Genomic DNA, 15509 nt, shown 5'->3' on the forward strand with positions numbered 1-15509 from the left:
ACCCATTGAAGGCCCGTTCGGTAATCACTCCATCCTTCCCGCCATACTAAGCCTTGGAAACCTGCCTCATCTTGTAACACCTTCCATTGGCTCTGCTCCAACTGGGCGCTGTGACGTGGTCTGTCAGGCCATGGGGTGACCAGGTCCACAGTTTTAGTTAACGGTAGAAAGTATTAGGTGACTCACACACACGCACACAACAGCATTACACGAGGTTTAGTCGTGAGCCAGGTGAGCGTTAGGTAAGTGGATGAGGGTCCAGTGAGAGCGGGAGTCTGGGGATAAGCTTTTAAAACCACTATAACTAGCCAGCACACGTATACATGCACACACACACAAACACTCACACTGAGCTCGTTGCTGAGAGGATTTGACTTCATCATCTATTCCGGTTAAAGTCCTCTGTTATTCTGGACAAAAGTCTGCTTTGCATAACAATCCCCTGTATTTATCCCAGGGAGAGAGCTTGCATTCCTCACAAACATCCTGATGACTCATGAATAACCTCCAGTTCCTGTAAATCATTATTGTAGCTTTACTAACACAAGGTCCACACTAAAAGAGAGAAATAAGACTAGGTTTTGTTAGCAACCAGCCAGCATGACACTGGTCCAGTAGCTGCACAAGGGAGAATTTCCAGTGAATACGATATCAAGAGGTGTAGGAAAAACATCTAGTTTTGAGCTGTGTTTTTTTCTGCTGCTATGAAACAAAGCATATTTGGAAATTCCACCACAGGCAGCCCTGCATTGCTTGCTAATGTATTCTTCTTTTTTGCCAATCACATGGTAATTAAGACATCAGAGTCGGGAAAACCAAAATTACATCTAGATCTTGTGTCAAAATATTTGCTTTGAAGGGAATGAAGGGGGAGTAGCAAACATCTCCTTAAGTGAAGAAAGCTGTTAAATAGCAGGAATAGAGCAGGAAATGAGCAGAAATTGGAGCAGTCTTTCGAACGCAAATAGGTCAAGTAGCAGAGTGTATCCAGAGAGCAAACTGGGACAATTGCAACTGGACTCGTGACTAGTAAAGGGAAACACCCACAGATGTTCTTATTTGAACCCCAACCAGTCTTTTAGAAGCGAAGAAGCTACTTTTCTTCAAGAAACTACACTTTCAGTTTCCCTGGTTTCACCTTGTTTTTCAGATATACCTTGAGGTCCTTCACGGACAGAGTGTTTCCTCAACCAAGTTGATTATTCTGCTGCTTCCATGACTTTGTTTTCCTTTAGGTGCCTTTCTGTGATACTGGATCTGGAGAATTCCACTACTACGAGTTGGGAAAATGTGAGTCTGTGCCCCAACTAGGAAACTGTCAAGGCTTTATGGGGTTTGTGTTTCCCAAGCCACAGCTCAGTTGCTGATGCTTTTTAGCCTGACTTTTGAACTACCACCTTTTAGAATCCACCATAACACATTTGCATGATAAACTCATCTTCTACTACCGCTTGTCCTCACTAGGATCGTAGGGGTTGCTAGAGCCTATCTCAGCTGTCATGGGGTGAGAAGCAGGTTGCCAGTTTATCTCAGGGCTAACACAGAAGCAAACAACCATTCGCACTCACACCTACGATCAATTTAGAATCAACAATCAACCAAACAACCGTAGACAGGAATACCTGGAGAAAACCCACGTAGACACAGGGAGACTGTACAAACTCAGGCAGCTGAGACCTGAGGTCCCTATTTAGCGTTAGCTAAGGAGTGTTGTACTGTTGTTTCTTAAGTATCAAAAAGGATCATGTGAAAGAAATATTACGATTAGCATTTTGTGACCTTGTGATTTTGACTTGGAAACTGGTGCACACAAACTTCTTGGCGTACTTGAAGTGGTAACATCAGCTCTAAGTCAAGAGAACACCATTTAGATCTTCATCTGGATGAACGGTGAGAGTGCGACAAGTTACAATACCTTGTCAATGTGATGGCATCCGTCACGTGTCGATGATGACGTCACTGAGCGGTTGACTGACTCTGCACTTCGACGACACTACTCGCTGGCAGTGCCGGCAGAGTTGTAGCCTTTCGCTATAGGAAGCTGTACAAGAAGCAAAAAGAGGAGACTGGTAAGGATGTCAAAATCTTCCTCAGATGTCATGGAATTCAAGAGAAAACTCTCTGCAATTGATTTAGATTTTAGCAACTTACTGTCAGCTGGAAATAGAAATAGCCTCTGGTCTCACTCTGAAACCACCACCAGACACATCTTGACTCGCGGTAGTTATCCTAGCCCCTGGTCGAAATCAGAAAGATGTCAATTAATTTCATCAGGTGCTTTAACAAGTGTACACACTAAAATTACTGAGTAGTGGCAAACTGATGAAACCTTTCATAGAGTAGACAGAAGGGAGCCTAAAGGGGGTTGTTGAGTATTGTTGTTGCACTGTAGGGGCTATATAGGTTTAAGAAGGTTTATGGTTGTCATGGAGGGCTCCTTTCTCTTTTAATTACTTGGTTTTCCCGTCCTGAAGATGCACCCCTGCTGTGAACAACAGGATTGTTATGCCCATATGGATTCATTTCGACCCCATATGAAGGCACCACTTAAGCGCAGGTGGTGTTAGGCTCCTGGCGAAGCTAACATGCTAATATGGTAAAAGGAGAAATTGTAATGTCATATATCCTCCATGTTATCAATGTCTTTAATAAATAGTTCTTGTGTGCCTAAGCTCGTGCTGTCCTGTCTTTGAAATGTATATACATTTAAAAAAACAAACTTTTCCTATATCTTTTGACAGTTTCTCTGATAAAGCTAATGTTTTCTAAAGCTAACAGCATATTAGCTGATAATCGTTAGCACCGATTAACTATTAATTAACTATTTTGTACACGTTGATGCTGGTAATTGTGAAAGTTAAACACCGTCTGTGGTAAGTAGCAAACACTCGTGCCTCTTGTCTTTACTATTTAGTTGTAGCTTTTGCATAACAAGTAACAGTCAGTAAAAGAAGAAGAAGAGGTTGTAATTACAGGCTACAAGATGGGAATTTCCAGCCTGGAGGCCAACATGGTGCTCATGTCTGCTGGGGGCTGGTGTAGTGGAGATTTGCTGGCCTGTCCAGGTTTCTCTGGACATTTTTATTTTACTTTCATTCTTGATTCACCACTTCCTCTGAGACACGCCATATGAAAGAGCCTGACTCAGGATAATGCACAGCGTAGGTGTAGCTCCACTTTGTGATTCAAACGGGATTGTTTGGGACTTTTTCGAGGGAGATTTTTGTGCAATTTTTATCATTACTTTCTGAAATAGCTCTTCCTCGGTAGCTTGTGACAAGGTTGAGGTGACAGAAATGTATCCCAAAATACAAAGTGGGCCATATGAGAAATTAAAAGACCCAATTTACTCAGACTTCTCATAAAATTCAATTTAAAAACATAACTTTGCAGTTCTTTGGGAAGAATTTGTGTAAAACTTTATGACGTCCACTTCAGTGGCTGTGCTGCACACAGGCGAAAACAACAGAGGAACTTACATTATGATGTGGGTGTTACATAAAACATCCAAAGTCGAATTAAACTCACGAGCCTGTGACAGCGCTAAGATCTTCCTTCAGAAACTCTCTGCTGTGGCGTCAGGGTCAGCCTGGGTCTGTAGTGGGTGAACTGAGTTTAGAATAAGGCTGACTGGGCGAGTGACCGCAAACACAGCGCTCCCTGTGAAATTCCACCGTCAATAGGGGCTTTTTCCAGGCCCGGTGCACCACAACCCTCCTGAGACCCTCTGTTGACTGTATTTGCAGAGACCGAGAGAGAGAGAGAGAGGGAGAGGGAGAAGGAAACAGAGTTGCACTGATTGAAAATGTCCCTCTTCATGTACAACGCTAGTTCATGTATATTTTCTGTGCTTTTTCCATCTTTGACACTTAGTCACTCAAGTTTGCTGCCTCCCAGGCAGGAAGTGACGCATTTTAAAGTTCTGGAGAGTTTGTATTAAAGAGAAAACTGGTTATTGTTAGTATTATTATCCCTCCTTATCATGGCTGTAAATGTGCAGAGAACCACTTGTAGATACTCCAGCTTGTAGCACAAAAAGGAAACTCTACTAAGACTGTTCCGTTGCCGACCCTTGGCGATTATAGGCTGCTGGGAAACGCAGTTCAGAAAACTAAACACTTCAAAATAAACAAGAAAATATTTACTTTAACTCACTGTGTGACGCCAGATTGATTGTGAAACTCTAAAGGATTGGAAATGCTGAGTAAATTCATTCCCCACTGTGGGATAAATTAAAGGATTATCTTATCTTAAAAATACAGATTTTTCCTCATGAAAAAAATATCTTGTTACACTTCACAGCACTTTTCCTTCAGCAAAATGGTGACTTTCAAGGAACACACATGCTGTAAATCATCTGATTCATGCCCGGACATATTTGAGGTAAAGATAAACAAAGCTCTAAGTGTGTGTGTGTGTTTGTGTGTTTCTCATGTTCTTACCTCACCGCTGAGACGCCTGAGCATTTGCAATTCAAGCCGACAGCGCCATCTTGTGGCAACAAAGAATCTGGCCTTGACACTTTTTTTTTTTTAAACAAGAGTTTGATTTTATTCAACAGTTTAAAAACAGCATTTTAAAATGAAATCAGCATATAAATGAACTAACCAAGTGTAAAATAGTTTCTAGGCGTCGTTCACTGAGACATGTCCGTACATTTCTTAATTTCTCTATTTAACTAAATATGACTCTTATTTAAACACAGACCTCGGTGGACATTTGAAAAACATGTCCGAGATTCCTTTTCTTCGAGCGCTTTAGATATGGCCGCTCAGGTGCGAAAGCTTTGCCTTTAGGGATAGTCTGGTATGGAGTGTTATGTGCAGTAAAATAAATACGTCCGGCCCGGTGAGGCTTTTACAAACAGCTTAATAATAAACCACTTCATATGCAGCTCAGTTCCGTGTGTGCGCCGTCAACTTGCATTTTGTCTGAGTCCAGCCTTAAATTGCGTTTAGATTGTATAGAAATGGGCCTTAATAAATGATTTCAGTGTCTATTTGAGTCGCTCAGCAAAATGGAGACAAAGGCGATGCCTTCAGGTGCTCCCGCTGAGAAACGACCCAACGTGCGAATTCGAGTGAAGCTTCTCTCAAATGTGCTTCTCATTTGCACTCAGTGCGTTTTTTTTTTTAACTAAGCATGAACATTTTTAGTCCCCGTCCTCTTGCGAACGTGCAGAGTCGGCGGGACTACAAATCCTGTTGGAGGTGAAGTGGCTCAGGACGCAGTGGAGTTACAGACTCAGTTTAACATTACACGAGACAAGGTAAAGCCTGAGGCCTGCACTGAGAACGGAGAAGAGCAATTACAACATGTAGGAAGTTGATTTTTTTTTTTTTTAGATGCCAGATGCCTCAGCACCACACGAGGACTCGTCTTGTAATTCTCAGACACGTTAAAGCTCTGGAAGCCTCTTTCCGCTGTAATAAGAATCTATCCCTTTAACATGGTACAACAGTCTGTACAGATGGACTGTTCAAGAAGAAAACAAATGACAAGCTGAGGATGAGCACAACACTTCAGAGGGGATGCTGTAGATAAAGTTTATCCAAAAATGCTGAAGAACGTGTATTTAGTGTTTTTGTGGACATATGTTGACCTGGATGAATGAACCTTTACAGATAAAGATAAAGCTGTCAGCGTTTCCCTCCCCGAGGCTCAGCTACACTTGAATCAGGCCACAACGCTAAATGAACACCAGAGGGGGAAAAAAAAGTCCATTTTTAATATTTAGATATTTGTGTAAAAGGTGAGCGTCCATGAAGGCCCAAAAACATTTAAAAACCCTTTACAGAGGCAGCTGATTATCTGACACAGATTATAGCAGGCTTGTACCTGGGCTCTAAACGACACTCGGGGGGCTGGTGCGATATGAAATCTGCAGAAAGGAAAAACAACGTGAGGTCTATGTCTATTGTATTGCACATAGAGAGAAACGCTCATTCAAGTTTGCATACGAGGATTACGAAACATCCCTTTAAGAACCACTGGTAAAGGGAGGAAAATCCTGGGAACAACGAAACGAAAACGTGCAACTTAATGAGTCTAAAGGCCGAAACGGGCTAGGAAAAAAGCGTCGTCTGGACGCGGCGAGCTGTGGCTCGGTTCAGTTTGAATCCCTCCGCGATGGTCGCTGCTGGAGAAAGGTGTGAGGAGCGGTGCCACAGCACGCCGTTTTCAGAACGACAATACCCATGCTGCCTCGAACGCATTTCATTAGACACAAGGACACTTATTCATATTTACGCAGCTGAAGAAAAAGAAAAAAATGGTGATTGTAGCGTTTCCAACATGGCTTGTCAATCAAGTCTCATTAAAGGGACTCCAGAGCTTTAATGCTTCACTTTCATGAAGCGAGGGGACTAATGAGAGATACACTTAAAATAATGCTTTAAATTTAAACGACTGAATGAGAGAACGAGTGTCAAGCTCCGAAATCTCCTACATTCCCCACAATGATCCTATTCAGCTCCTGTTGCTCGATTGTCCCTGATAAAGGCCTCCGCTCACACGTCACATTGATTTGACGATCATGAGCACGCGTGCGGAACGCCTTCGAGATCAAAGCGAAATAAAAACACTCCTTCGGCAACGAGTCCTCTGAGAAATCGACACCTGAACCCACGGCCTTCGGCGGCCGTCGTTTCGTCTCGCCGCTCCACGTCGAGCATCTTTATGCTGGTGAAGAAAACACGACTTTGACGTTTCTTCAGAAGGTACGGGAGGACATCAAGAATAAGAGGAGAGCGAATACATTCATCAGGCTGTGAAAAGTAACAGAAGGGATTATGTGAGGGCTGTGCTGCCCCCTCCTGGCGGCGGTCAGTCATGCAGCTGTTAATACTATTAATGGGAATTTCTCTTTCGCTAGACTGAGGCGTGACTGATTTAAACTATGACGCGTCTCTGCGAGCTACTGCAATGTTGCCAACCGATATTATTTTTGCTCACGTGTCATAGGTTAAAAAAAAAAGGCAGCAGTTGTAACTTAGATTGATCTAAGGGTGAAGGCTTAGCCTGGCGGTGACGCTAGCAACATATACCAGACGTTGACCCCCTTTTTTTTTTTTGTCTTGTAGAAGGCACACAAACTACCACAAAAGTATAGTCATTATATTTATGTGCAAAAAAGCTGAGTTTACATTATTTCCTCAATAAAAGAAAGAAGGGGAAAAAAAAGGAAAAAGTTCAGCATCGGGCGCTCTGCCTTTGTGTTTTTTCCTGTTACTGCAGAGTCCGTATGTGTCCTAGTAAAAATGTGCTTTAGAACCAACACCTCTGCGTTTCCTCCGTTGGCACTTACGTTAGCATGAGTGCAGGCAAAAGGACTGAGTCTGCGTGAGCGGCCGTCGCGTGCACACTCTGCACGTGGCCGATGAGGCCGCGGGATGAGCTTTACTTGGAGGTTCAAAGAGGACGAGGACGTCCTGGGTAAGTGTGGTGACTGGGACAGCAGAAAAACACACCGAACATGAAAGAAAGCAGCACTTTAGAGTTTCTCCCTCTGGGGTTTCTTTTTTTTTTTTTTTTTTGCTCCAAAGAAGTAGTTAAGAAGTAGTTTTGTACCTCCACGGATCTTTCAGTAACAGTAGCTGTTGTTTGAAACACTCCAGCTTTGAGAGGGCACTGCACTGCACTGCGTCGCCATCCGTCTCCTCTGTTATTCGGACGTCGTGGGCGAGGAGGCGGTGGTGTTCGGCGACGCCTTGGGGTCCCGGAGGGCCTGCGGGTTGACGATGACCTGGATCACGAAATCCTTCTGGATCTTAGTGTCTTGCAGCCGCGTCTTGTCTGTGAGCAGCTTTCCGGAGAAGAACCAGCGCTGGTGGTTGGCGTCGATGTCCTCCTGGGCCTGCAGCTGCTTCTTCAGCTGCCCGATTGTGTCCACCATGCTGGCGCTGAGCCGCAGGTCCTTCCCTGTAGACAGTCGCACCTGCGGAGGAACGGGCAGAGCGGGAGCAATGAAAAACATGCTGCACAGAATGGTGAAAAAGTGGAGGGTAGCCATTGGTGAGAGTGGCACTAAATGTCTTTACGCACTAAAGCTGCTGACTTATGAGGACAGGAAGTTCATGTCTGTTGTAGTTTATTAATCTGCCCAAAGACACGTAGGTAAGTCTTTTAGGAGACGCTACCTTGAGCTGGAATTCCTTCTTGGGTGCAGCTGGGGGTTCGGGGCTGTCGCTGGGGTCCTCATCGCTCCGCTCTGAGATGAGGTTGACGGGCGGAGCCAGGCAGTAGACGGGCAGCTGGTAGCGGTTCCCGAGTTCGTCGTAACACTCGGTCAGAGTTCCTGGGGGGGGGGGGGGGAATGTCACAGAAAACGGGACATGATTTAGTTTAGATCCTAATTTGGAAAACTTCCTGGAAATCCAGGAATAAGAAAACAATGTGTTTTCATTCCTCACCGTGTGGCAGTGTGATGCTCGCTCCGTCCACTATAGCCTGGGCCAGCTCGTGGTCGTTACACTCCAGGGCCACGGCGGCGGCTTTCAGGGCGTCCCAGATCTCCTTCCGGCCCTCGAAGGCCGGCGCCGTGTCCCAGAACTCGTCCCTTTTGCTCCGCAGCTGGCCCTCCGTCATGGGATAGTCACTCTTCCACTTGGGGCGGTCTTTTTTCAGAGGCTCGTTGCGTCCTGCGATCGGCACAGAGACAAGAAATCTGTTTATTGACATGTAACATATACCTTTCTGGTTACTGACCCTAGCTAGTGTCCACTTTATATATGTCAATGCAGCATAAACTCAAGGTGAATTGACAATCTATGCAGTAATCAGTAAATCAGTAAGTGTCTCTACATGTTTCCCTCTATATGATAATGGAAAAACCCTCAGATTTGGTTTATCTGTCTATCACCATCCTGGCACCGACTATCTGGGTGATTCAAAAACGATCGGAGCAGTGGAGTTTAGGTTTAGGAGCTGATTAGAGCAGGTAACGTCTTCAGACAGTTAGCGACTTGAGACAGCAACCTCCTGTCACCCAATGCGGCTCCCATTAATTATGCACAACTTCAAGCCTTGATATACAGAAAACTGTTTTTCTACTGGGTTGTAGACAAGTTGGCATTCCAAACATTGAGGTGTTCATTTCTCAGCCCTGGATGTTGCAGCTTTCTCTGGTCATGTCTGACTGAATGTACCAGAAAAAGCCCATTTCTTTGTGCAGTTGTGTTTTCTCTTCCACACTCCAACAAAAACTGGCATCTATAGGTTCAAAGTGCATCTTAGTGACACCAGCTTTAAACAGACGTCACTATAACACGCCGGCAATAAGCGGCTGATTAATGAGCGTCGTGATTTTTAATGTCAAAGCCTGTCATCTCTTTAAAGCAATAAACAGACGTCAGAGCAGAGAGGAACGCTGGCTGTCACCAGAGACAGACATCCCACCCCGACACGTCACCCCGGTCTAAAATTAGGAGGTCACTCCGAGATGCAATATGCATGAAGCATGTGTGGTCTATATCTGTCCATGTAACCGTACCGGTGTTTCCCACCATTCAATATTGATACAAAGAACAACGAGGCCAGGAGAGCACTTATTGAAATGAAGGAATACACGAGGGGGGTCATTCAAACACGTCTTCCAGCTATGACGACCTGCCGAGGAATCACCGCTGCAGTTTTGTGTTATTGCCAGTTTAACGTTCTTCTAATAGAACAGGTTGCTGTGTAGACTTGTAAAAAGGTGTCGTCTCTGCTGTTTATATTTTCAAAAGGCGCTTTCACTCCATCATTTTCTATCTGAAGAAGAACATAAAACTGAGACAGCAGACGTAAAAGAGGCTGCCTTTCTTTCAGACTAATTATTTATAGTGCAGGCGGCTCAGGGGGAGTGATCAGGAGGACATGGGCTTAGTGTCTGGAGGAGAGTGAATCCCGACTTATTTTATACTGTTTATGCAACAAACACCAAGGCAAATTCCTTGTATGTACAAATACACTTGGCAATTAAGTCTTTTCAGAGTCTGACGCTGAGTGAGGCGAAGGGACTTCCCTCTACCACTCGGCTAAAGTAGTTGCAGACATGTGGTGTCTGTATAAAAGACAAAGAGGATTTGTGGTCGACATTTTAAAACAAAACACATCCAAACGCAGGTACATGCAATGGACGACGTGGCAATGTTTGAAAGCAAATGAGCAGAATCAAAACGGAAAACGAACCATAACTCCTCTCAAATAAGAAGTGTCAGAAACTCACATGTGTCGACTGTATAGTATAGTATATATATATATATATATATGTACACAAAATACATAGCAGTAGATGATGTTTGCAGGTTCTGGCAGAACAACCAGCATCCAGTTGACGTCTACTTGATATTTTATACAACTGACTTCTCAAAGTCTGGCACAGAACCACCTTTCACTAAAGCTCGGCCAATAAATAGTCCAGGCCAATATACTAGCTGATAGTAACTTATTGCAGGTGTGTAGTCAAAAGCAAAACACTGTGTTCACTTGGAAACGGTGGATCCATTACATAATAAGTCCACCGCACCAGACGAGGGAACTTTGAATAATGTATTTAAAAATTAACTTATACATTTAGCTGTGAGCTTTGAAGGTGCTGCTGTAGGTGGATTTTGTTACCAACAGGGAGAGTGATTAGGACTTAGATTGGGTTATCTTGCCTGATATGAGGAAAATCTGCAATAAAACTGGTCATTATCAGAATGATACGACTTCTAATAAGCCAATGTTAAGGCGTGTCCACACTCTTCTCTCCTCCCTCGGTCATCCAACGAGCGTCACCACCCAGAGAGATCTCTACAGCAGCCCAGAGATGTGGCGTCTGAGCGGATGGCACAATTAAATAAAAATCATTTGCAAGGCTTTAATGCCTGTTTGTATCTTCCACCAGCGCTAATCCCTTCCCACTCCATTAACAGGGGACATTTTAGGACAAAGATTCACCCCCGTCACTGCGAGGAGAAGCTGCACAGCCCCGGACTTTCCAGCGGTATACGACCGTCTGTCTTTAGGGTTGTGCGTCCTCCCTTAGTCTGGATTCCGTATAAAGAGTATAAAAGTGAGCTAAACTGTGCATAATTTAAAATGCTAACTAAAACCACACGCTAAAAATGTTTACGTCCATATTCTCCGTGGTTAGAAAGCTCAGTGTTGTGTGTGTGTGTGTGTGTGTGTGTGTGTGTGTGTGTGTGTGTCAGAGAACGGCCTCTCTGCACCAAAACTGAGACATAAAGCACTGATTTACAGACACATGAAGCAATATCAGGGTGTTTTCATCCCGACGGCCTCGTAAAAGCAGGGTGCACGCACGTGATGAGGCTGCAGCGAAGCAAGCTGTGTTTATCAGGACGCGTCCCTGTGCTGTACGTCGGCACGCATGCAACTACAACATCTACAGGTGGCTGTTAAAAGGCTGCCTGAGTCTTGGATAGAGAAATCCAACTTTGGCCTTGTTAAGACATTTAACGGCCGCGCACATTCCCTCGACATGAGGCAAACAATGAACGTGGGGAGTTTTTCTGCGTTTCTCTCACTGGGAGGACGCAGGCCGAATCGACGTCCGACTGTATTTTCTCGGAACACGTGCAGTCGAACGCAAACATGTGGTCTCATCGTTGTAGCCGCTTAGTTATCTTGTCACCACAATGGTGCTCGAGCTATCTGCAGCCACAGATAAGGCTAACCTTGAAAGAGTCCATAATGTCCCTCCGGGAAACGTCCTTATCAGCCGAGGAGCGAATCAAATCGCTCTCGTCGCTGTTTGCTGTCAAAATAATACATTTGTTCACCAACGACCACACTTTGTGACTGGTAACTAACATTTTTGAATTAGGACACACACAGATATTTAAACGAGCATGCAGCCTGTAAAAACAATGCTTTATTTAACTTTTTATTGTTGCAAACAAAAACTACTTCCATATTCACTCAACCAGTTTGGATCTATTTCTTCATCTTTTTTTTTTTTCTTTTTTTTTGGACATGTGGTCCATTGTTAATCATTTATGGTTAAAAAAATTGCCCCGTTGGTTTCCAATATGGGGCCCGAGCAACTTTAACTAATTTAAAGTATGCATGTATTAATATTGTCCCTAAAATAATAATTACTTGACTTCTGTAGGAGCTCTATCTCTGCAGTTCTTAATCAGTTTCGTCAGGTCAGGTATCTGCTAGCAAACCAAGCTCATCCCAGTACACTCTTATTGTCCCTACAGATAAAGCATCACCAGTTCACAAATGAAACAATGTGTCTGAGAAGGTATCAGAAAAGAAAGCTGAGCTCGATCTCAAGAGTTACCTAAAACCAAAGGACAGGATCAGACTTGGTCAGAACGTGTCAGTTTTGGTAAAAAATAACAAAACAAACAAAAGCAAAAACTAGCCTGTGACCATTTTTGGCCTGGTACAGTTAGACTGAATGAGTCTACGCTTCAGATGAGATCAGATTGTCATGTGCGGGTCAACACAGACTTTCCAGTGCAATGAAATGTTAGGGATGAGAGGATTGGTCAACTCGATCATAAGTAGCGCAACATTATACAGGATTGCAAAAATCTACAGCGCAATTGCAAAAGTTGACACGTGTCAGACCATAAGAATTAAGTCTCTGTTTGGATTTCCTTCTGGGGCAAGTTTGAACACACACAGAGGCCGTTAGTTTTTGTTAACTTATTTCCTGTCCATAATTTTACAACACACGCATTCAGATGACACGTATGCCTGTGTTGCTTTAGTACAGATTGGAGTAAATTGTGTGTTTCTGTGCTTGTCTGGACGCCGAGACACATGCGCGACGATGCACTGCTGACCAATCGCAGTGGTTGTGGCCTGGTTGCCGCTACGCGTCTAACATTTCTGGAGAAACGCACCTCAGGCTACAGCAGCCCTGAGTGACGCACAACTATAAAGAGTGACGCACAGCAATAAATATGGCTTTTGAGTATGTGATGCAGTAGCTAAACTCATTACAATGCCACACAAATCACTGAGCTATCTCATCTGAAGAAAATAGGGACACAAACTTCACCGGGTAGCGAGGGCAGGAATCAATTAACACAGCCTGAAAAATTCGGAAATGAGCTGTTTAATGTATTCGACCCCCTCCCCTCACGTGGTTTGCCATCTGAATGAGGGTTTGTCAAGCAGAGCAGATTCAGTCCCGTTAGAGAAGCCAGTCGATGATGCAGCAGGACATGATACGACTTGTTCTTTTTGACTGAAGCGTGGTCTAGTAGGGAGTGTCTCAATCATGAGCCACCACTAAAAAGACAGGAAATCTTGGCTGTAACTTTAAATAGGCACTTTGGCACATAAAGAAACGTAAATTACTTTGAAGGTCATGCTCGCCTGTAAAGATCATGAAACCTGAAAAAGAGAAGCCTACTTTAACCTCCATCTTTTTTTCTAAAAGAAGCAAAAAAAAAAAAAAAAAGGAGTGACTGAAAACCTTTCTATCAATAAGAAACAAAGTGGAGAAAACTTTTAACATTTAGAGACACTATAAAAGGGACAGTGAAACTATTTATAATGGCATTGCACTTACACTTATCGCCAAGGTGTGCCCAGCAACCTGACAGAAATCTGATGAAGTACATCTCATATTAAACCACTGTCTCATACTATTACTTCCTATAGCCACTTTTTGCCACAGCGCTCAATGAATAAAGTTAGTTTTACAATATCTATCATGGGAGGTCAAGCCAAATGTCATCCGCATTGTTTTCTGGGGTCAAAACTATGTACTGATTCACGACGTCTGCCAATTCAGCTGCACGGCGCCTGTGTGTGTGTTTTTAGTCCGGTTGTAAAAGTAACACTGAGCATTTTCTTAACACTGAAGCAACAATCCAAATTCCATCCGTCACTATCAAGAAAAGTGTAAAAAGAACAAAACCCTGGCAGTTCACCAGTGTTTATCTTACTGCTGTTATCTTCTGGGAAGGTGCAGAATTAATGGACATGACCTCAAGTCACCGACGAGAAACATCCCCAACCTGGGAAACGGTGGAACCTTTGCTACTTTGGTTTAAAGACAACTTCTACAATACCAATTCGAAACACGTCCACTTACAACGAGGTTCTCCAACAACCCAACAGAAGCCTACTCCCTATCCAGAATGCAAACTAGCCTACATCCTTTATTTGCACTGATGCAATTTGTTATTTCAGGCACTTCAGTAACTGTACGACGCGATCGCTATCTAATCGGGATCTAAACTTTTATATGCACTTCCATTTAAGCTTGATCGTTATGCAGTATCACGGTGAGGAAATAATAAATGGAAATGCCCAAGAAAGGCCCACACACACAATGCTCCTCTGTTTAGCAGAAATCTGTTTCTCACCAGAAAACAAAGGAGACCAAGGATGTGAAACCCAATCACTGGTGACTGGTGACTTGAGATGCATTTTGAGTTACAGTCCGGGACAGGAGTGAAATTCACCTGGATACAATGAGTCTCAGACAGCCTCCTCAAGTTTAGCACATGTTTAACACTTAATACGTTCACAAAACAGAAATGGGTAGTTTTTAGGTACCTAGTTGCCTTTAAGTTTCTTTATTGTTATAATTTAATGGAACCACATATATACACGGACTATGTCCTTACCTCCTCGCCCACCGTTCCTGGATGAGCCGCGGCTCTGGTTGTCGTCCCAGCCTTCCCAGTATCTCCCCACACATCCTCCCATAGTTAGCGGGCTGCAGATGGTCTCCACGGGTCTCACTAGCTGGGCAGGGGGGCCATCGCGGACGAAGATGACGAACTAGGTCCGACGAGGTGGTCCGGTCGCAGGTACAGCGGTGCACGCCTGATATCTCATCCGTGGCATCTACACACTCGAGATCGTGGTTTGAGGTCTCACTTCCAAGGGTTGAACACAGTTCGAGTCTGAGACGACCCCGCAAGGTTCAAATCTCGTGGCCCGCACCAGCGTTAGTTACGAGATTGCAAAACCAGCAGCCAGCCACGACCGCCACGCAGCTCTTCCTAAATGTTGGGATATGCCCAACAATGTGGCCGTTGCCCAACTTGCCAGTTAAGTTGTGTTAGGTTTACACGCTGCTCCTCGCCAGTCCAAACAACGCGCACCTTTCTCGCTAACAGGCTAACAGGGCCAGCCAGCTAGCTACCACAACACCAGTAAACACAAACTTCCACGCACTCGGGATCATTTACCGTCATTTTGAGTCTCTTACAACTGCGGTAGGTAGTTACGTGTCACCCCGGCCCTATGTACGGGGTGTCCATCCAACTCTTCGACTCCGTCTCCAGTTTTCCCTTTAAAACCCCAAAAAATGTTACTTCCCTCTGTGCTGTTAAAAGGTGACTAGCGGCGGTGAGCGAGCTAGCGCCGCCGAACTTTTTTTTTACGCCTGCGCGTGAGCACGCAGGCAGGTGTTGGTTTCTCTTGCGTCAGGAACAAATGCAATTATGAATGGACGAGTCTGCAAATACATACGATATCGATGTATCAAATAACCATTATATGGAGATACTTTCGGCGCTGATGGTATTTGACCGGAGTCC

General features: G+C 44.2%; 1 protein-coding gene across 1 annotated transcript; it reads right to left on the bottom strand.

Annotated features, from left to right (window-relative positions):
• Positions 1–4522: 4522 nt before the first annotated feature.
• ubtd1b (ubiquitin domain containing 1b) lies at positions 4523–15421 on the bottom strand. Its single transcript, XM_047609980.1, has 4 exons — positions 14589–15421; positions 8412–8639; positions 8139–8296; positions 4523–7936 (listed from the first exon to the last, which is right to left on the bottom strand). The coding sequence occupies exons 1-4, from the start codon at positions 14668–14670 to the stop codon at positions 7664–7666; spliced, it is 741 nt and encodes a 246-aa protein (XP_047465936.1). The 5' UTR covers positions 14671–15421; the 3' UTR covers positions 4523–7663.
• Between the last annotated feature and the right edge of the window lie 88 nt (positions 15422–15509).

The sequence above is a fragment of the Mugil cephalus genome, chromosome 16 (assembly GCF_022458985.1).
Source record: "Mugil cephalus isolate CIBA_MC_2020 chromosome 16, CIBA_Mcephalus_1.1, whole genome shotgun sequence".
Taxonomy (NCBI): domain Eukaryota; kingdom Metazoa; phylum Chordata; class Actinopteri; order Mugiliformes; family Mugilidae; genus Mugil; species Mugil cephalus.